Source organism: Mesoplodon densirostris, chromosome 4 (assembly GCF_025265405.1).
Source record: "Mesoplodon densirostris isolate mMesDen1 chromosome 4, mMesDen1 primary haplotype, whole genome shotgun sequence".
Taxonomy (NCBI): domain Eukaryota; kingdom Metazoa; phylum Chordata; class Mammalia; order Artiodactyla; family Ziphiidae; genus Mesoplodon; species Mesoplodon densirostris.
In genome coordinates, this window is record NC_082664.1 from 160,764,880 (window position 1) to 160,786,512 (window position 21,633).

A 21,633-nucleotide genomic window follows, 5' to 3' on the forward strand; every position below is an offset into this window, starting at 1 on the left:
CAAGGCACATGTGAATAAATAAAGACGAGCTCTCGGTTTCAGAACCTCTATTCATTCAACATGGTTGGTGATGGTCCCTCTTGCTCAAGTGGGTCTTCAGGAAATGGAACTCTGTAGGCTTCCCTGATGGTGTCTGTGGAAAGGCGCAGGGCTGGGCCCCGGGAGGTACAGCCCCCTTTTCCCCCTTCACGAGGGCTGCTCCCGGGGAAGGGAGTGTGTGCGGGCAGCTCTGTCCTGCGGGCTCTGGGCCCTGCATTAAGCCGTCCTACAGACAAGGGATGGCCTTTCCTTCCCCCTCCATGCAAAGCTAAGCCTGAGCAGCTGGAGGCTCTCGGCAGAGCCTCGCGGGGGTGAGCACCCCCTGTGCTGACCACTGTGTCGTGAACAACTCTTAGACATCCCCCAGGAGACAAGCATCGTGCAATCACGCCCTCAGGCTGACCCATCAGTGGAGCCCATGGAAAACCCAGCTGCCTGCCCACTCCATCGGGGTGCCCGCTGATGCAGCTTTCCTCAGACACTTCTGTGTCCCTGCCAAACCACACTCACCAGCAACTAACTCTGACACAAAAGGCTTCTGTGCCACAGACCCTGGGTTGTGACATCATAGAGGAAATCCAAGTTCAAGGGTACTAGATACTAGCCACGCCATGCTTTTCCGCAGAACGGACTTGCTGTGCTCCGAAGCAGTCCTACCACTTGCCTTGTTCTAAAATGTTTCCCGGGGAGCTGACCTCTTCTCTTTCCTGGGTCCACACACTCCTTCTGGATGAACCCGAGAGAAAAGCATCTATGATTTTTCTCATCGAAAACAAAAGAAATCTAAGACCTTCTAAGTCTTGCTTGAGCCCTGAAAGAGAATCATCATCAGCAGATACATACCCTGCAAACAGCCCTAAGTTTCTGAGAGGTAATATTGGGGAGTGGAATACACCAAATAGGAACTGGGCACAGGTGGGCCTTCTCCCTTCCCAGGTGGGTGGAGATAAGGGACACGGGTGGGGACCAGAGGGAAGTGTGTGCAGCTCATCCTCCTGTGAGGTGCAGTCCCTCCTGATGCCAGCAGGGGGACCCCGCTGTGCCCAGGACTGGCAATGGAGTCCTTCCAATGGAAGGACAGACAGAAATAAAAAACAGTCTGTTATCCCATCAAAGTTTGCAACATTAGGTGCTCCCTGCACCCTCAAACCACCTGTCTAAGCCGGCACTGAGGAGGACGGAGATGCCCACCATCCCGGCCTCTCTCTGTGCCCTCTGAAGGCATACACCCCACGTCACCCTGGGGTCAAGGTCACGGCTAAGACCAGAGCAGCCACAACAAGCCAGCTGGATGCTGCCAGTCCCTGGGCAACAGTTATGCTTCAGTGGCAGTATTCCAAGACCATGGCATTTCACACGGATTCTGCAAAAGGCAGCACAACCTTACATGGACATGCTACAGGTCTTTCAATGATTTGAAGGGAAGTTTTCCGAAATTGTATCGAGACTGACCCACCAAGTAACTGGGTTTTTTTTTTAAAAAATCCCGATTTTAGGAGCAAGGCAATAAATTGAGTGAGAAAGACCATTTCTCCATAATATATTTGTGTCTATATCATTGTTACACTTTCCAAAGAATCTAGCAACAGATTGGTTTCAGAGAAGAACCTGAAATATGAAAAATGTTACCCCACTGACGACAGTATAGGCACAGTTCAAGAGGTTATGTAAACTCATAAAGGAAAACAGTGATGACACAAAGCCCGGTGCCCTCCTGTCTCTTCTCTGCCGTAAATAGCTCCTGAAATGGAACACATTATATAATTTGTATTAAAAATAAAAACTTTAAACTGTAATAAAAGAAACATAAACCATCAAAATGTGTCTCTGTCCAATATGAGGAATCTTGTTGAAAGAAACTAAAACGATTTTTCTCCTGGCCAAAGTGTTCCTTTTAGAGAAAGAGCAGAAACTCAGAAGCTTTCTTTATATAATTGGAAAGTTGGGGATAGAAGTCATCATATTTTCCAATATTTTAAAACAGTTTAGTAAGTGCTAAATATTAACTTGAAATTTCACCTAGGAGTAAATGGAGAAAACTATTTCTTCGGTCTCTACATTGTCTGTACTATTATGAAGAGCATATTTTCAAAATTAAGCAAAATCATAAGGCTCCCGTATTTAAAAATACATTATTTTAAGCTATTGTAATTTCATTTACTGTTTGAATTCTAATTTCAAATGCTCTTTCAATGCAATACTGTGCTAAATTATGTTATAACTCTGGTTCTGATTACCCAATCTGTGGAAAAATGTTAAATGGCTGTTCCTTCATAGCAAGAGAAAAGCACTGTTCTAGTAAAAGTTCAGATCTAAATTCCAGTATTACTTCAGGACTGGTTCTAAAAGAGAATAGTTGTTAACAACTAAATTCTGGCTAAATAAAAAAAAAGTCTGAATAGGTTTAGATATTAGAGCATCTTTTGCAATATAAACATAACTATATTTCATGAGTCTTTGTGTTTGGATAACATTATTCTAACTTGAGAAGCAAATTCTCATATGAATGCTCTGGATAACATTACAATCCATCACCTAATGTTTTGACTTTGCTTTGACAAATGTATCAGGTATTTACCTAATAATGTCATGGTACATTTTTCTAAAAAGCTCTTTGCCAATAACATTTCTTTGATTCTTTATGATGTAGTAAGCACATCTATTTCTCGTGCCTGATGTAGAAATAACTCAAGACTCAAAAGAGATAATCTTTTTCACTTCTCTTCACATGGAAGGTTAGTAGTTATCACGATTTGCTCACATGGCTGATGCCATCCCTCTTACTCTGGCCAAGAATATAACCTCACCACTTCTATCCAGGTGGTCATAGGCTCCAGGTGTTCATTCACAGGTATGGCTTCCTGCTCAAACAGGAAGTAGATAAGAGGATGCTAACCCAGAAAAGTTCACCTAAGTTTACAGATCTTTGTAAATGGAGTCCTTCACCCACGTTCTGACACACCTACTGACTAAGAGGACTGAGTTCTTGGTCCCCAGTGCCAGGTCTAGATTCTGAAGTTTATATTGCCCAACTGCATGCTTGGATTCTGGAGCCGTACCCATTTCAGTCTACAGATTTTTGTGGTGTCTGACTCTCTGACCACCCCTTGACCCATCTAACTTTCCCTTAGGTATGAGTTCTTATGATTTCTGTGTCCCTGGCATAGGTCCACCTAGGCTACTCTCTTAAAATACCCAGAAATGTGCCCTGACGAACATCAAGAATATAACAGAAGGATGTGGGGAGGCTGTGAAAAAGCCACAGTCAGTGAGAAACAGTGGAACAGTTATGAAAGAAGTATACACAGCACATATCAGCACATGGGGATCGTACACACAAGGAAATCGAGGAAGTGGAGTCACCCTCCAGCAGGCTGGGAGAGTGGCGGTGTCCCTGTGTCTGTCACCACTCTGCCCCTTGGTGCCCCTTCCGTGCTGAGAATCTGCGGTGTCCTCTGATTGCTCAGCTGTGCACCTGAGGACTTGGGACAATATCCCTGCCTCTCCAATCAGAATGGTTTTCAAGTTATCTAATCCAAAATATTACCACAACCTTACGGCTATAACTTATTCACTCTTGTCTCATAGCTTTCTTCATGTTTTTCCCCAACCAAGAATTCACTCCGTCCTTTCCTGCCATCTTCAAGGACTAGCTCCTAGGTCACCTCCATCATTAATCTTTTGTCAAGTACCTCAAGCCCTTTCCTTTCCACCAAATTCTTTCCACTATCTAGAATACATGGCATGTTGGATTTGATTAACACCTGATTATCTATATTTCTTTTCCCCAGCAGAATTCTAAGGTCTTTCATTAAAGTGACTTAAATAGGATGCTTTTCCTTTTTTTTTAATTGAAGTATACTTGATGTATAACATATAAAGTACAGGTGTACAATAAAGTGGTTCACAATTTTTAAAGGTTATACTCCATTTATAGTTATTATAAATTATTGGCTATATTTGTGTTATACAATACACCCTTTTAGCTTATTTTATACCTAATAGTTTGTACCTCTTACTCCCCTACCCCTCCCGATCTTGCCCTGCTCCCCTTTCCTTTCCCCACTGGTAACTTCTAGTTTGTTCTCTACCTCTGTGAGTCTGCTTCTTTTTTGCCATGTTCACTAGTCTGTTGTATTTTTCAGATTCCACGTGTAAGTGATATCATACAGTGTTTGTCTTCCTCTGGTGCTTTTCTTATATATACTCTTCCTCTCGCCTCTGTGTTTTTGCACATTATCTCTCTCTCCCTCTCCCTTCTCATCCCGTCCCTGAATTAACTTCTGAAAGACTCAACTATCCCCTCCCCTGGGAAGCATACATTATCTCCTACTCCACCCCTCAAAAAAACTGATCAGCACCCCCATCGTGCCGTGACTGGACCCTGCATGTACCTCTATCACAGGGAGCACTTTGCATATGACTTTCTACATGACTTTTCTTCTCTGGACCTCTTGGGAGAAAAGGCTCATGCCTTGTACCTCTCCCATAGCACATAATCCACATGTATTTCATTCTTGGAGAATCTGAAGTATGGAGTCAAAGCCAAGATGCCATCCTGAGGGAGAGTGGGGTCCTAAGCAAGAGAATGAGGTGGTTGTGATGTCAGACCTGGGCAGGTCTGGGTTATACAAAGACCATGCTTTCAGATGCTGACCACAAGGCCCGCACTCTGAACAGATAATACAAGAGTACTCGAAGCTCTGTATTGTTCATGTTTCCTTCTTACGATAGTCACATAGTACCTTCATTCAGAGATCCTCAAAACTTTTTAAACATGACCTCATTTAGCTCAATCTTAACTGCCTCAACAAACTTTTTAAATGGGTGACTCCAATTTATTTAAAATTATCTATATGATCTTTATTGAAGAGCAAGTTTTTTTTTTTTGAAACAAAAAAATTCAAGTTTTCATTGGTGGTCCAGAGTAAAAATATTTTGCCCTCTGCCCATGATTTATTTCCTCATATTCTGAGTCCCAGACCTCTGTTTTGCAATGTATTTCTGAGTCATGCATCTGTTAGGGGCACTGTCTGGACAAAGGCAGCTCAGGAGATGAGGATAAATGCCATCAACTGAAATAGTAATCCTAGACAACACCAATTAGCCATCACTCTAGATCAGGGGTCAGCCAACCACGGCCTGGGGGCCGAATCCAGGGGGCTACTTCTTTTTAATAAGTACAATTTTACGGGAAGATGACATGCCCATTTCTTTGCACGTTGCAACAGCTGCCTTTGCGCTACAACAGCAGAGTTCAGTCATTACGACAGAGACCATCCAGCCTGTAAAGCTTAAGGTATTCACTGGTCTGTTATTTTTAAGAAAAGTTTGCTGACCCCTGTCCTAGAAAACTGGAAAGAGGGAAACTGGACATTGTGTTATTAACTGGAGTCATGCTTTCAGAGGCTAACCACAAGGCCTGCAGCCTGAAAAAGTAAAGCAGGAGGACCCAAACCTTATACTGTCCATTTTTTATTTGCATGACAGCTGCATGGTGCCAACCTCCGGAGACTCCAAATTTCTTAGACATGATCTCCTTTGTACGCTTGCATCATCCCTCCTTTCTGAGCTCCTTCACGTGTGCAGGGAGCTCTCTCCTCCAACCAGATCACCTCCCTGAGGTCCTTCTGGGCTGGGCTGGCCCTGTCCAGCATTCTTCCGGGCTGCTCAGCGGAACTCAGACTGCCCTCCTTTGATCCCCACCACTTAAAAGGTACTCTCTCTCCGCATCTTAATGTCTTTCCAGCATCCTCCCTTTCTAACTGTGGCAGATCCACATGCTCTTGAAGAGAACGGCTAAAAGGAATGTACCAGCAGACACCACTGGACCTCATGGTACCCAGAGATTCCTCACTCTGCACCTCTGTGGTCTCCATCCTCACGCTCAGCCTGTCCAATACAAATCATAAGAGGGAAAGCGGCTTGCATCCCTGCACACGTCCCAGGTGTGCTTAAAGCTAAATCAGGAAACACTAATAGTTAATTCTGTGTATCAGAGCAGCAGCTCCATTCATTTCTCACAACAGCACGCTGCTGGTTGAAGCCTCTCAGGGCAGGTGACCTCTGCGCACTCAACTGAGATGGGTAGCATTCAAGTGATCTCCTCACTTGGCATAAGAATAGGTATTGTATATAAAATAGACAACCAACAGGGACCTACTGTCTAGCACAGGGAACCATACTCAATATTTTGTAATAACCTATAAGGAGCGGTCCCCAACCCCTGCCTTATAGGGTGGGGAGTCTCCTGTTAAGAGCCGGGCTGCACAGCAGGAGGTGAGTGCCGGTAGGCGAGGAAGCGAAGCTTCATCTGACGCTCCCCATCGCTCGCATTACCTCCTGAACCATACCCCACACCCCGACCTGGTCCATGAAAAAATTGTCTTCCACGTAACCAGTTCCTGATGCCAAAAAGGTTGGGGACTGCTGTTATAAGGGAAAAGAATCTGAAAAAGAATATCTATATCTGAATCACTTTGCTGTATCTGAAACTAACACAACATTGTACATCAACTATACTTCAGTTAAAAAAAAAGAAAGAAAAAAAAACAGGAAAAGAAAAAGAACAGGTAGAGCCTGAAAGCCTGAGCGCTGGCCTGAAGTTATGTCTCATGATACAGTGAATAATGTTATGGGGAAGAGCTTCAGGGTGGGGTAGACCCAGCTTGACTCCAAACTTTTCTACATATAACTTTGTATATTTCAGTGCACTTACATCACCTTCCTGTCCCTCACCTTCTCATCTACAAAATAGGGATAACCATGTCTATTTCGATGGATTGCTGGAAGATGAAATGAACAAATGTATGGAAAACCCTTAGTGTGCTGGGTACCTGCTGGTCACTCAGGGGCTGTAGCTACTATGCCTTTAAAAATGCCAGTTACATTTAATAATTTATGCTCTGGTGGGTTTTTCAGCAAAAATCACTACCCTGCTACATGCTGGGTACCATGCTAGGAGCTGGGACTGTGTACTCTAATGATCAAAACCAAGATGGTTCCCAAACCCGTGGCACTTACAGACCATTTGCCTATAAGGTTACACACAGAATGTCCAAATAGCACATGGAAGCCCAATTTTGCACAGAGAAGAAGAAAGCGAGGTTCTGGAGCATGAAGTAAACCAGTGAAGGAAGCACGAATGAAATTCAGATGTGAGTTCTCCAATTCACAAGCTCACATTTCCCCTCATTTTAGTTTGGCAATTACAGATAAACAACACTGCGCTTGTGCTTTGCCCTCTAAAACTATTGACTAAATTAAACAGAGAAAGGAAGGCAACCTCCCAAAGCCACATGGGAGTCTAGGATTGGCAGAGAATGGCGCCGATTATGGGAGCAAGTCTGCAGAAAGTTATGGCATGAAAGACATCTGTTAACTCATATATTAGCCACTGCTTGGTCGCCAAAGTGGGTCCCTTAGCCAAGCTCCTTAATATGAGGGCAAAAGTAGTAGATCCAATTATATAGATTAGGGGAAAGAAAGAGAAGAACATGCAGACCCTTGTCAAAGAAAACTGTATTTAATAGACACCTACTATCCTCAGTGTTCCCACGTATGTTTGCTTGTGCCAACCTGTTAAGCAGGTAACCAGACAGAATAAAAAAGGTCTAACCCGCTCACAGTTTTTGTTCCTCTTCAGATCCCCGTCTCACTAAGAAGTTTCACAAACTCAAGCTGGGAGGCAGAAATCTTGCCTGACCCAACACCAGAGCCATCTCAATATATTTTTCAGCAAGAGCAGGTGGAGAGAAAACAGAGCTGAGCCCTGAGCCAGCAGCTGCAGGAGATGCTGAAGCCGCCCCCAGGCTGAGTTAAGTCCTGGCATCCAGGCTCACATTCCTACCAGGATGTGAGGACCAGAACCAGAAAATGCCAAACGCACACAGTTTTGGGTGCTCCCCAGGTACTGATAGACCCTTGACTAAGAATATATTTTAAGGCGAAATGACCTTTACAATTCCTTACAGACCAATTGTTTAAGTACTTACTCAATACCAACTATATGCCCAACATTGTGATAAATACAGTGAAGTATCTCGGGCCCTTCAAAGATGCGGGAGCCAAGAACATCCAGGATAAGAGTGAATGCATGATTCTTCACAGCATTCGAGTGGACTCGTGACACATGGCTGATGTTGCCAAGCCTGCTGACATATCACCAAAGCCCTGTGTTCGGGGGTAATCTTCCTCTTCACCAGGGGACACAATACTGTGTACCAGACTCTACAAAGAGCCAGCTAAGCTGTTCACTCAGGGCTGTGGCCTTCAAGGAGCTGAGAGCTGCTAAAACAGTCAGCGGTTTTCAAAACCACTCAAGGCAGCCACTGGGCTTTAGAAATTGCCTGGAGGCTTCTGACATGTGTTTGGCTGCTCTTGGGTGGTTCTCCTGGAAAGCGGCCACACTGCGGCTCAGAAGCCAGCAGAGTGCATGCCAGACATTCAGTGCCTTGCAAGGAATGGGATTCCCTATCCAGGACTGAAGGAAGAGGGGAGAATAACAAACAGAGTGACATCTATCATTACACTGCACTTGGTAAGGAAATCCCTCCCTCTAGATGCAGCCTTCTCAACTGAGTCTTGAAATGTAAAGGCATTGACCGTGTTGCCATCTGCACATCTATCACTTCACATGGGAATGCTATCTCATCACTCCGCTACTTTCACTGAGACCTCACAGCATCTTGGTTTGATTTATGGCCTTCAGGGTCAGACCTGGCTTTGAAGCCTGGCCCTGCCATTTACTAGCTGTGTTATCTACCTTTGCAAAGCCTCAGTTTCTCCATCAGTAAAATGGGGATGACAACCAAATCGGTATAAAGATTAAATACTCATTAATTAAATAATTCATGTAATTGCCTTAGCATATTGAAAATGCTCCATACTCCATTTTTAAGAAGTGCCTGAATTATGTTATCATTAAAGGTAAGTCTAGGAGCCCCTGGCTCAGTTCATTGATTTTGTCTGCACAATTTGGGGCCGGATTTATCTTTCTGGGGGTTATTTGGTAGGAAGGTTATTGATAGTTTTCCCATAAGAAGTGGAAGAAGACCCATGTGCGCTGGAATGGACTGGGCTTGAGGTTAAATCCTGAAGTGACTCAGGTTCCTGAAGATGTGAGCCTTTCAAGCTGCTGTAGCCTTTGGGTGATGAATGGCCTTCTTGTGGCCATGCAGTAGAACTGATCATGCATTTTACCATTTTGGTGTTTCTTAATATTTACTAGGAAATCATTTAAATATTATAATTTTGTTGAGTTCTACAAATGCATACAATAGAAACTGTCATTATAAGTAATTTACATTATGAAGATGAAAATCATATTTCTTTAAACTTGCATTTCTTTAGTTACTAGAACAATTGACTCTTTTTCATAATCTTATTGAATCTTCTTATTTCTTCTCTGTAAATTGTTTCACATCCTTTGCCCATTTTCTTATACAGGATTAATTTCATTGATCTGGAGTAGCTCTTTATATATTAAAGATAAACTCCTTTCCTCCTCATATAGCACTTTATATATTAAAGATAAACCTCTTTTTTGCTGTAAAGTTTTCCCCAGTCTTTTGTTCCCTTTTTATTTAAAACAAAAGTTTGAAATTTTTATATAGCTGAAGTTATTGATTTTCTTCCTTTGTAATTACTTTCATTGCTTTTAAGTTTAGAAAGTCTTTTCTTACTTCAAAAGTAGTTAAATATGCACCTATATTTTCTTACATATTTTGGCATGTGGTTCATTGATTACTATTTTTTTTTTTTTTTTTTTGCAGTACATGGGCCTCTCACTGCTGTGGCCTCTCCCGTTGTGGAGCACAGGCTCTGGACGTGCAGGCCTAGTGGCCATGGCTCACGGGCCCAGCCGCTCCACGGCATGTGGGATCCTCCCAGACCGGGGCACGAACCCGTGTCCCCTGCATCGGCAGGCAGACCCTCAACCACTGCGCCACCAGGGAAGCCCTGATTACTTTTAACTGCTTAATTTATTTAGAATTCTTAGTCTGGTAACAGGTTTAAATGTTATAAATTGGTACAGTCTTTATGGAAAAATGTTTTTGCAATATGAATCAAAAACCACAAGTGGGTTGGTGTTCCTTGCCCTACTTCTAAAAACTGTAACTAAAGAAAATGATCAGGCATACAGCCACGGATTTCTACTGAAGACAGTCATTCCAATGCTGCTTATATTAGCAAAACATGGAAATAACTTCAAAGTCTCTCATGGTGGTGGAGTAAATATTCTTTAGCTGCACTGTCCAATAATGGTAACCACCAGCCACATGTGGTATTTAAATTTAAATGTATTAAAATTAAGTAAAATTAAATATTCAGCTCCTCAGTTGCTCAAATGCTCAATAGCCACATGTGACAAGTCACTACCATACTGGATAGCAGTGGTATCAAACATCCCCATTCTCATAGAAGTTTCTGTTGAATAGTGCTACTCTGTGGCCATTAAAATCAGGTTTTGAAAGAATATTTAATTTATGGATAATTTATAATGTGATGGTAAGTAAAAATATCAAAATATAAAATATTTAATGAATTCAGATCGGTTGCAGCAACTTTAATCATCAATATCTTCATCAAATGCTGTTTCCTACAGAGGAAACCCAAACCCTGCCCTCACGAAGCTTGTTGTCTTAAAGAAAAGAGAAAAAAAAAAAACAGAAAATCTGAAGTGCAATAGGTGCATAGGAATTTAATGAGATACACAGGGAAATGTAGCACATGGCACCTACTCTGTAGCTGTTAACTGACTGACTGGAATTCCAAATGGGAATTATTATACTGGATCATATACAAGGCCTAATTAACACTGTATTCTGTGGCCAACAGTGGTCTCAAAAGAAGCCATGATTATCCTTCTGTCAACATCTATTGATATTATCCACCAAAGGCACAAAAACAACTTAGCAAACAAATGGCATTTAAGAACCTGGAGTACATAAAGCAAAGAACTTTACAGAGTACTTAGTAAATACGGAAAGGTTATAAGGCCTCTGAAACATCAATAAATAATCAACCACAACAAAAGAATGCTTCACTTATATGTGAATAAAACTTTGGAAAATGATGCCCATAAGTAAAACCTACACGCAATTTGTATTCAACTTTCCCACTAAGAACAACTGAAAAGTTAAACAAAATGTATATATTTTTAAATCTTGAAAGTATCAAAGAGTTAATAAAATAGTGAGAAAAATATCTGGGAGAAGATGAAAATTTAAAGAGGTGGGCTCAGCATCTGGGATCACTTTTTAGCTTAAGAATCCAAGAGTTGATGTCCAGAGACCACCAAGGATAGAAATAAACCAGTTTTTGAAAGGACTGCAATCCAGCTCTGAGCCATCTGGTCTGCCCAGAAAAATCTCAAGCCCTGAAAATGGACTAAAACGATCCCAGATTGTTATTCCCCCAGGAACCTGATAGAAATAACTCAAAACTCTCTAGAGGAATAGATCCTGATCTAGGCCTCAAACTATTTCTACAAAACATTTGCAATATAATGTCCATTACCCAATTGAAGATAACCAGTCACACTGGAGAAAAGATGAGTGACAATCAAAACAGCTCCTAAGTGGCTCTAGAGATTGTAATTATCAGATATGGACTTCAAATTGCTATGTGTATTGTGCTTGAGAAAATTAAAAAAATTATTAAAAACTTAGTACATAACATTCTAAAAAGTGAGAGAGCAAATCTGAAAAAGAACCAAGTGGAAATTCTAGAACTAAAAAACACAATACCTGAAATAACTCAGTGGGTGAGTTTAACAGCAGATCAGACCTGAAGGGAGAATTTGTGAACTGGAAGACAGGTTTGGAATGGAGCATGGAAAGGCAAAATTTGGAATATACAGAAGACATCATGGGAAACACAGAGAATATGGAGAAAAAAATCTAACATTGGAATCCCAGGAGGAAAAGTGAGTTGAAGCAATTTCATGGATGACAGCTGAGGCCTTTCCCAGGAATCCCCAAATTCATGAAGCCTTAGGAACTTCAGGGAGAAAAAAATAAGAAGAAATCCACACCTAGAACCATCATTTTAAAACTACACAGATGGGCTTCCCTGGTGGCACAGTGGTTGAGAGTCTGCCTGCCGATGCAGGGGACACGGGTTCGTGCCCCGGTCTGGGAAGATCCCACATGCCACAGAGCAGCTAGGCCCGTAAGCCATGGCCGCTGAGCCTGTGCGTCCAGAGCCTGTGCTCCACAACGGGAGAGGCCACAACAGTGAGAGGCCCGCATATGGCAAAAAAAAAAAAAAAAAAAAAAAAAAAAAACTACAGAGAACTAAAGATGAAGAAGAAAATCTTCAAGACAGTTGACCATAAAAGATTACCTTTAGAGGAACGACAGTTTAAATTATTATTGACTTTTCAACAGCAACAATGGAACCCAGGCGACAATGGAATATACCTTCAATGGGCTGAAAGAAAATCATAGCCAACGTAGAACTGACATCCCTAGTAATAATATCCTTAAAGAGGGAGAGGGGAATAAATCATTTCAGACAAGAAAAAACTGAGAAGTCTGTACCAGCAGACCCACCATTAAAAAGATACCAGTGAATGTTCTTCAGGCACACACACACACACAAAAAGGAATCCCAGATGGAAGGTCAGAGATGCAGAATGAAGAAAAAGTATTAGAAAGGAAGGAGTCGGCAGGCTGACTGTACAAGAATGTGATGCAGAAGAACCAGGAAGATCTAGCTTACAGGAGAGGTTATCTTCCCCTTATACAAGTTAAAAATTATATTTGGCTATCCTCCAAAAGAAAAGAGCTAAAACAAATCCTTGTATCACATTTTGGAATATATTTTTCACTATTTTGGGGTGGGGGTAAATCAGACGTCATGGAGAAAAGATCAATATATTATACTGGGAATTCCCTGGCAGTCCAGTGGTTAGGACACCACACTTCCGATGCCAGGGGCCTGGGTTCAATCCCTGGTCAGGGAACTAAGATCCCACAAACCGCATGGTGAGGCCTATATATACATATAATATTGCATCTTTTTAAAAATATAAATGGTGAAAGTAACTACAAAGTAATAACAGAAAATGTTTACAATAATTTATCAGCTAAGATCAGGTTCAATTCTATGTGGAGGGGCACCTAGGGGTGGAGACAGGGGAGACAGAGGGTTCCTAAGAGGTTTCAGATACTATTTTACTCATTAGACCACATATTTATCATTAATTGATAAAAACAGATAATGAATTAAGAAAGAAACCTAAGAGACCTAATTCTTTGTTGAATGTAGAGATATTCGTTGGTCTTGCAACCAGTACAGAAAAGGTTCTGTTTTCCACTATGTGAGCTGGAAATATATTATAAATGCAAATTTCTGATATTTATGATATGAGAGTAGGATAAGGAATAGCCTTTTCCTATGGTTTGTGAAAAAATGTAAATAGTTGTATTTTGAGGATAATTTAATTTTTCAACACAGACTACAGGTCCCCTTAATGTCCCCCCATCCCTGGAATTCTAAGATTCATCCTAAATACTGTGAGTATATTAGTCCTGAATTACTGAGATAGGAGTCCTTGGTTCTAACCACAGGCCAAGGGGGCTGCCAATGATTTTATTCCATTGTTCTCAAAGGACATCACTACTGAAAGGAATTATTCCATCAACAACGGTGCTGTTGAGTGGCCTTCTCGTTGTATTCCCGTCTCATTCACATTATCTACCCCGCCAGTCCCCTTTATTTCAAGGTGTTCCTACAGCCCTCTGCTCTCCTAAAACCCCCAGGCTGAAATGATAATTTATGTCCATGGCTTAACTGAATCAGTTCAGGAAGGTTCCCCACAGGCAGGAACAGCTGAATGGTAAAGCAGACATTTGTCATCAGTTGAATTCTATTCACTGAGAACATCACTGTGCCAGGCAAATGTGAGAGAGGAAAAAATGGGCAGGAAGCACTCACTCACCTGCCGCAGTTTGGTTCCCACCATGGAGGCACTGCTGTCAAGCACAAACACCACATTCTTGGGTAAAGGAGGAAGGTCTTTGGGGGCAAAGTAGTGCACAAAATAGCCATTTAGAACCTGGTGGAGGGAAAAGAACGTAAGAATGGTAGTACTCATATTAGGTAGGAAAACAAACCAAAATGGATAGTCTATGGGATCTCTAATAAAAGTCAAAGGTAGCATGAAACAGAGTCTAGGGCCAGATTCCGTACACAGAGCAAAAGTATCCATGGTCCTGATTCCTCCAACTAATTGCAAATTAATTAACTAATTTGTTTATTTAAACATCTTTATTGGAGTATAATTGCTTTACAATGGTGTGTTTCTGCTTTATAACAAAGTGAATCAGCTATACATATACATATATCCCCATATCCCGTCCCTCTTGTGCCTCCCTCCAACCCTCCCTATCCCACCCCTCTAGGTGGTCACAAAGCACCGAGATGATCTCCCTGTGCTATGTGGCTGCTTCCCACTAGCTATCTATTTTACATTTGGTAGTATATATACATCCATGCCACTCTCTCACTTCGTCCCAGCTTACCTTTCCCACTCCCTGTGTCCTCAAGGCCATTCTCTACATCTGCGTCTTTGTTCCTGTCCTGTCCCTAGGTTCTTCAGAACTGTTTTTTTAAAGACTCCATATATATGTGTTAGCATATGGTATTTGTTTTTCTCTTTCTGACTTACATCACTCTGTATTACAGACTCTAGGTCCATCCACCTCACTACAAATAACTCAATTTTGTTTCTTTTTATGGCTGAGTAATATTCCATGGTATGTATGTGCCACATCTTCTTTATCCATTCATCTGTCAATGGACACTTAGGTTGCTTCCATGTCCTAGCTATTGTAAATAGAGCTGCAATGAACATTGTGGTACATGATGCTTTTTGAATTATGGTTTTCTCAGGGTATATGCCCAGTAGTGGGATTGCTGGGTCGTATGGTAGTTCTATTTTTTGTTTTCTAAGGAACCTCCATACTGTTCTCCATAGTGGCTGTATCAATTTACATTCCCACCAACAGTGCAAGAGGGTTGCCTTTTCTCCACACCCTCTCCAGCATTTATTGTTTGTAGATATTTTGACGATGGCCATTCTGACTGGTGTGAGGTGATACCTCACTGCAGTTTTGATTTGCATTTCTCTAATGATTAGTGATGTTGAGCATCCTTTCATGTGTTTGTTGACAATCTGTATATCTTCTTTGGAGAAATGTCTATTTAGGTCTTCTGTCCATTTTTGGATTGGGTTGTTTTTTTGATATTGAGCTGCATGAGCTGCTTGTAAATTTTGAAGTTTAATCTTTTGTCAGTTGCTTCATTTGCAAATATTTTCTCCCATTCTGAGACTTGTCTTTTCGTCTTGTTTATGGTTTCATTTGCTGTGCAAAAGCTTTTAAGTTTCATTAGGTTCCAGTTGCTTATTTTTATTTCCATTTCTCTAGGAGGTGGGTCAAAAAGGATCTTGCTGTGATTTATGTCATAGAGTGTTCTATGTCTTCCTCTAAGAGTTTTATAGTGTCTGGCCTTACATTTAGGTCTTTAATCCATTTTGTTTACTTTTGTGTATGGTGTTAGGGAGTATTCTAATTTCATTCTTTTACATGTAGCTGTCCTGTTTTCCCAGCACCACTTATTAAAGAGGCTGTCTTTTCTCCATTGTGTATTTTTGCTTCCTTTATCAAAGATAAGGTGACCATATGTGTGTGGGTTTATCTCTGGGCTTTCTGTCCTGTTCCATTGATCTATATTTCTGTTTTTGTGCCAGTACCATACTGTCTTGATTACTGGAGCTTTGTAGTACAGTCTGAAGTCAGGGAGCCTGATTCCTCCAGCTCTGTTTTTCTTTCCCAAGATTGCTTTGGCTATTCAGGGTCTTTTGTGTTTCCATACAAATTATGAAAATTTTTGTTCTAGTTCTGTGAAAAATGCCATTGGTAGTTTGATAGGGATTGCACTGAATCTGCAGATTGCTTTGGGTAGTATAGTCATTTTCACAATGTTGATTCTTCCAATCCAAGAACATGGTATAGCTCTCCATCTGTTTGTATCATCTTTGTTTCATCAGTGTCTTATAGTTTTCTGCATACAGGTCTTTTGTCTCCTTAGGTAAGTTTATTCCTAGGTATTTTATTCTTTTTGTTGCAGTGGTAAATGGGAGTGTTTCCTTAATTTCTCTTTCAGATTTTTCATCGTTAGTGTATAGGAATGCAAGAGATTTCTGTGCATTAACTTTGTATCCTGCTACTTGACCAAATTCATGGATTAGCTCTAGTAGTTTTCTGGTAGCATCTTTAAGACTCTCTATGTATAGTATCATGCCATCTGCAAACAGTGACAGCTTTACTTCTTCTTTTCCGATTTGGATTCCTTTTATTTCTTTTTCTTCTCTGATTGCTGTGGCTAAAACTTCCAAAACTATGTTGAATAATTGTGGTGAGAGTGGATCTTGTCTTCTTTCTGATCTTAGAGGAAATGGTTTCAGTTTTCACCATTGAGAACGATGTTGGCTGTGGGTTTTTCATATATGCCCTTTATTATGTTGAGGTAAGTTCCCTCTATGCCCATTTTCTGGAGAGTTTTATGTTGAATTTTGTCGAAAGCTTTTTCTGCATCCATTGAGATGATCATATGGCTTTTCTCCTTCAAATTGTCAATATGGTGTATCACATTGATTGATTTGCGTACATTGAAGAATCCTTGCATTCCTGGGATAAACCCCAGTTGATCATGGTGTATGATCCTTTTAATGTGCTGTTGGATTCTGTTTGCTAGTATTATGTTGAGGATTTTTGCATCTATGTTCATCAGTGATATTAGCCTGTAGTTTTCTTTCTTTGTGACATCTTTGACTAATTGCTAATTTAATCTGTATAAGGTCATTCTTTAAAAGTATATCGACTACACTGACTAAATCAATTTAAATTATCCATCCCTTCTTGACCCTTGTCACTTGAGAATCCTGCTCCCTTCATTATCTGGTTTTTCCTAACCACCTTTCATGTTAAGACATAAAGACTGCTTACATTCTGGATGCACATTAATACATTTTGATATTCCCGCCCTGTCTTTGGAGCAACATAACCTAAGAAAAAGGAGCCATGGGCCTGTCTAAATTAAAATTAAAGACGAATTATGTTCTAACTTCATCTAAATACCACAGGGAAAATTAGATTATAGGTTTCATTTGCCTCCTGATTATTGAAGCAGGAAACAGATAACCCCAGCCTCCAGCAAGGGAACACTGCTGGTCTTCTTGGAGACATATTTGGGGTTAAAATAGATTTCCTAAGAATTGGTAGTTCTCCCTCCCTTAGCTAAGTATTGAAATCCCTAGTTCTAGGTGTAACTAACAGTACCAAGCAACTAACATGAAACAGCAACAACGAACCCATTACCTGGATGTCCCCAATGCCCTGTTCCCTATTAACATCATATCTAATGATGAAATCTCCCAAAATGCCATTCTGGGCAATCTTGGCTTGTTGGACCACAGTAGGTTTAAAAACGACATTGGCAAAAGTTTCGTTTTGGTTGATAACAGTAGAAGGAGGTGGCCCAGAATCATCTGTAAGCAAGATATAGAGATAGTTAATAACTGAGTATATAAATTTTTTCTGAAAAGAAACAAGATCTATTTTGCATGGACACAAAGGGTTAGACTTTATTTTAGTTCAGGTTTATATTTCATATGAACTCCCAAAACTTTGTACAGATAACATATCACAATGTACCAGGTATGTTAGCATATATTTCACTTCTATGCCTCCTTTTAAATCTTTTCTTATAAGAATTTTTAAAATATGCAAAAGTAGACAGAACAGTAAAATGAACTCCCATGTACCCATCACCTGACTTTAACAATTATCAACCTTTTACCAATCTTTTGCATCTGTTTTTATGTATCCTCTCACAATTGTTTGCTAGAATTTTAAAACAAATCTGAGCCATCATACTTCATCCATGAATACTTCAGTATATATCTCTCACTACAAGAACACTTTTAGTGTAACCACAAAACCACTGGCACAAGTAACAAAATTAATGCTCAGTGCTTTATTATCAACGTATACTCAGTTTGTATTTAAATTTTCCTGAGTCTCTAGAACCTATCTTGGAACAGTTGCTTTGTTTGAATCAGGATCATAACAAAGTCCCCACATCACATTTGGTTTATGTTTCTTAAATCTCTTTTAATCCACTACTGTCCCCCCTCTTCACCTTTTTTCTAATGCTACACATAAGTGTTGTAAAACACTGGTTATTTGTCCTATGGAGTTTCTTACATTCTGTATTTTGTGATTGTTTACTTGTCCTGTCTTTTAACTTGCTCTTCTGAAGCCCTGGTCCCCAACTTTGGATTGAATGTAGCATCTGGGGGAGTAGAAAACATACCAATGCCCGGGCCAAGAGCTCATTTAATTGGTCTGCGACACAGCCAAGGCATCAGGATGTTTAAATTCCCCGTGGGAGTCTAATGCTCAGTTAAGATTGAGAATCACAACTCAGTCCCCTGTAGTTCCTGTGTTCTGGTGGGTAGAGCTAGAGACAGGCTAGACTCAGCTTCAGTGCTATGGACAAGAACACTTCTTGATGATTCTGAGTCCCTACTACTTTATCACATCAGAAAGTACACAAATCTAGTCGTCTACTTTTAGTTGCAGTAAGATTGATGGTGGGTTCTGATCACCCATGATAAAGTTCCTCATCAGTCTTTCCCTTCACAGTTTTATCAATCACTGATGATGTCTGCCTGTTCACGATTTCATTAGAGTCACAGAAGGCTGCTTTCTAATTCTATCATTCCTTCCATGTGGAATTCTTCAGTAAGGAACACTTTTCCTCCATCAATCATTTGGTTGCCCTAACATACTGTTTGTCCAGAAAACTTATGACTCTTTAAAGAAAACATTTTCCAAAGGTTTCCCCAGCATGAAACTTAGGATATAAATTAGAATTCCAGAAAGAGGATAAATGGATTTTATGTGATTTAAGAAAAATTAGTGATGACAGAGAGCATCTTGTTTTACTCCTAACCTTCATTTCCTTCAGCAGGACACACTACAGAGAATTATTTTGTGGACTACCCACCTTTGTAAATCCATACACCACCATGTCTAAATACCAAACAACAGAAACCCAAATTTTTGAGATCTGCATGCATGATGAAGAATATGAAAATAAAATGAGGAATTCGTAAACATCAGTATGTGGACTTTTTATCCAGATACTGAATCAAAGCCTGGATTAAAACTGCTGCAGAGCATCTGATTCTCTTTTTAAATCTATTCAAGTTGATACCATGGAGTAAGCTGACCAGCAATTTTCCATCCCTAATTAGCAAAATAAAAAAGGAAATCAGGCAAAATTTGCCCATGGTAATTTGTGTTTAAGAATAAACTTCTTTCTGCTAAGGGCTTATTTAGACAAAAGTCAAAGGAAGCTTAGACATTTCCTTCAACAGAACTGACAATTATTTTTTAGAGACCACTTAGGTGTAACCTTAACAGGAACCACCGGGAAGAACTGACTCTTCTATTATTTGGACTTACCGAGGGCAGGGATTTCAGGAGTGGCCAGAGAGCTAGCAAACAGAAAGTCTGTTCTTACAGAAAGTCAGTTGTATGCAAGAGAACATACTTCCAACAGATCTGCTCATCTGAAGAAGGAGCTGTGAAAATCTCGAGGGCATGCTGACAAGTGCCAGCCTGTGTTCCCTGGAGTCAATCTTTCATTGTCATTACTGGTAAAGCCCCAAAGAGTGAGAGGTATGATAATACATTAGCTATAATACATTAGCTAGATAATACATTAGCTAGAACTCAGGGGCACAAATGAGTCAGAAGGGCCTGCATTTGATACTGGGTCTGCCTCTCATCATCTCTGAGGCTCTGGGCAGGTTATTGAGCCCTGGTTATCTCATCTATAAAATGGATGAATTGTCTACCAAACACACCATTGAAATGGTTGTGATGTGATGTACCTAGCACCATTCTGATTCATGATGGGCAGTCACACTAGCTAACATTATCATCAACCATAAAGGGGTACAAAAAATTGAAGGGCCAGTGAATTCTAAAACAGCACAACGTGTCAAACTTGGGATACTTCTTGCAACGAAGAGGAAAGAACTACTGCTATTCGCAACATGGTTGAATCTGAGAGTCATGTTGAGTGAAAACACAAGATACAAAAGAAAGTATTCAGTATGTTTCCATTTACACAAAGCTCAAGAGCAGGCATAACTCACTCATGGCAATTGAAGGAGCCTAGCGGTTCCCTTCGGGGGTGAATACTGACTGGGAAAGAGGATAAGGGGACCTTTTGGGGTGCTGAAAATACTCTACGTCTTGACCTGAAAGTAATTGGTTGGGTATATACATAGGTAAAAATTCATTAAATTGCACACATAAGATTTATACACTTTATTCTGGGCAGAGCCCAATTTTTAAAAAAAATTAAACTCATTGAAAGCTGTATAGTCCAATAGGTTGAACAAACAATCCCTGGGATGGAACACAGTATTATTTGCCAAATGAACCTCCATCTTAGGGTAAGTCTGTTTGTGTAGGCATTTATATGGGGATTAGGTGTATTCATTGTAGTTCCAGCTGGCAGAATGCGGACCAGGGACAGAGTTACAAGGAAGCACTTGCGTGCAGCATCTCTAAGCTCTAAGAAAGATGTCCTGTTGGAAGAAGCAGCTTTCACAACTCATCTCACTAGAAGTGTTCCAGCAAACCCTGGATGGGTTCATCACCTGCAGGGGTGATGCAGACCAGCTCTACCACATAGTTTTGGACCAGCAGCATCAGTATCACCTGGGAACTTGCTAGAAACACAAATTCTTGGGTTCATCCCAGAAACTCTGAGTCAGAAACCCTGGAGGTGGGACCCAGGAATCTGTATTTTCGCAATCCTTCCAGGTGATTCTGGTTCCTGCACAAAGACAGTGGTCATGTGCCTTTGATATATGTAATTGGGCGCCACTAGATTCTCTCTAACCTTAAAATTCTACATGAATGAGATTTGACTCTCTTTACACTGTCAGGACATACTTACTATTTCATGTTTCAAGTCTCTCTCATTGAAATGGTCTTTACAATTACTCTGAATTAATACCATTCATGGTTGAATGAAAGTACTGAGGGTTAAAAAGTATAATTTCTCTCTTCATAATTCATTTGACTAGGCTCTTTGATATAAGCCATGAGAAAGGATAGTGTATTATTATTTTTGTTTCCTACTGACCTCTGATGTTTGCTAGTGCATGATGAAAATTCATGAGATTCCTCTAAATAGGCTTATTTTATGTGCCCAAAGAGTGGGTTGATGCCCAGTAGGGTTATTCACCAAGAAGCCCGGTTCCTGAGGTTGACCTCCACCCACTAATTACCAGACAGTCAATGTGACCCAAGGAATTTTCCACTACCTATCAAAAAAAAAAAAAAAAAAAGGTCTGCTGGGAAAAATTCCAGAGTAGTATCTCTAGAAAATAAAATCCTCTTTTTATTAGAGAAGGAAAAAATCTTAATAAAAAATTTATTAGAGAACGAAAAAAATCAATGAGATTAGTATAGGCTGCCCACAGTTACTGACCAA

The 21,633-nt window shown here is 40.6% G+C and overlaps 1 protein-coding gene across 1 annotated transcript in view; it reads right to left on the reverse strand.

Moving 5' to 3' along the window:
- Window positions 1-21,633, reverse strand: part of ITIH5 (inter-alpha-trypsin inhibitor heavy chain 5) — a 73,682-nt gene that overhangs the window by 18,800 nt on the left and 33,249 nt on the right. Inside the window, exons 6-7 of the mRNA XM_060095413.1 lie at window positions 17,430-17,599; window positions 13,988-14,104 (exon numbers count right to left, since the gene is read on the reverse strand). Coding sequence (XP_059951396.1) covers window positions 13,988-14,104; window positions 17,430-17,599 — 287 coding nt within the window. The remainder of the gene's footprint in view (window positions 1-13,987; window positions 14,105-17,429; window positions 17,600-21,633) is intronic.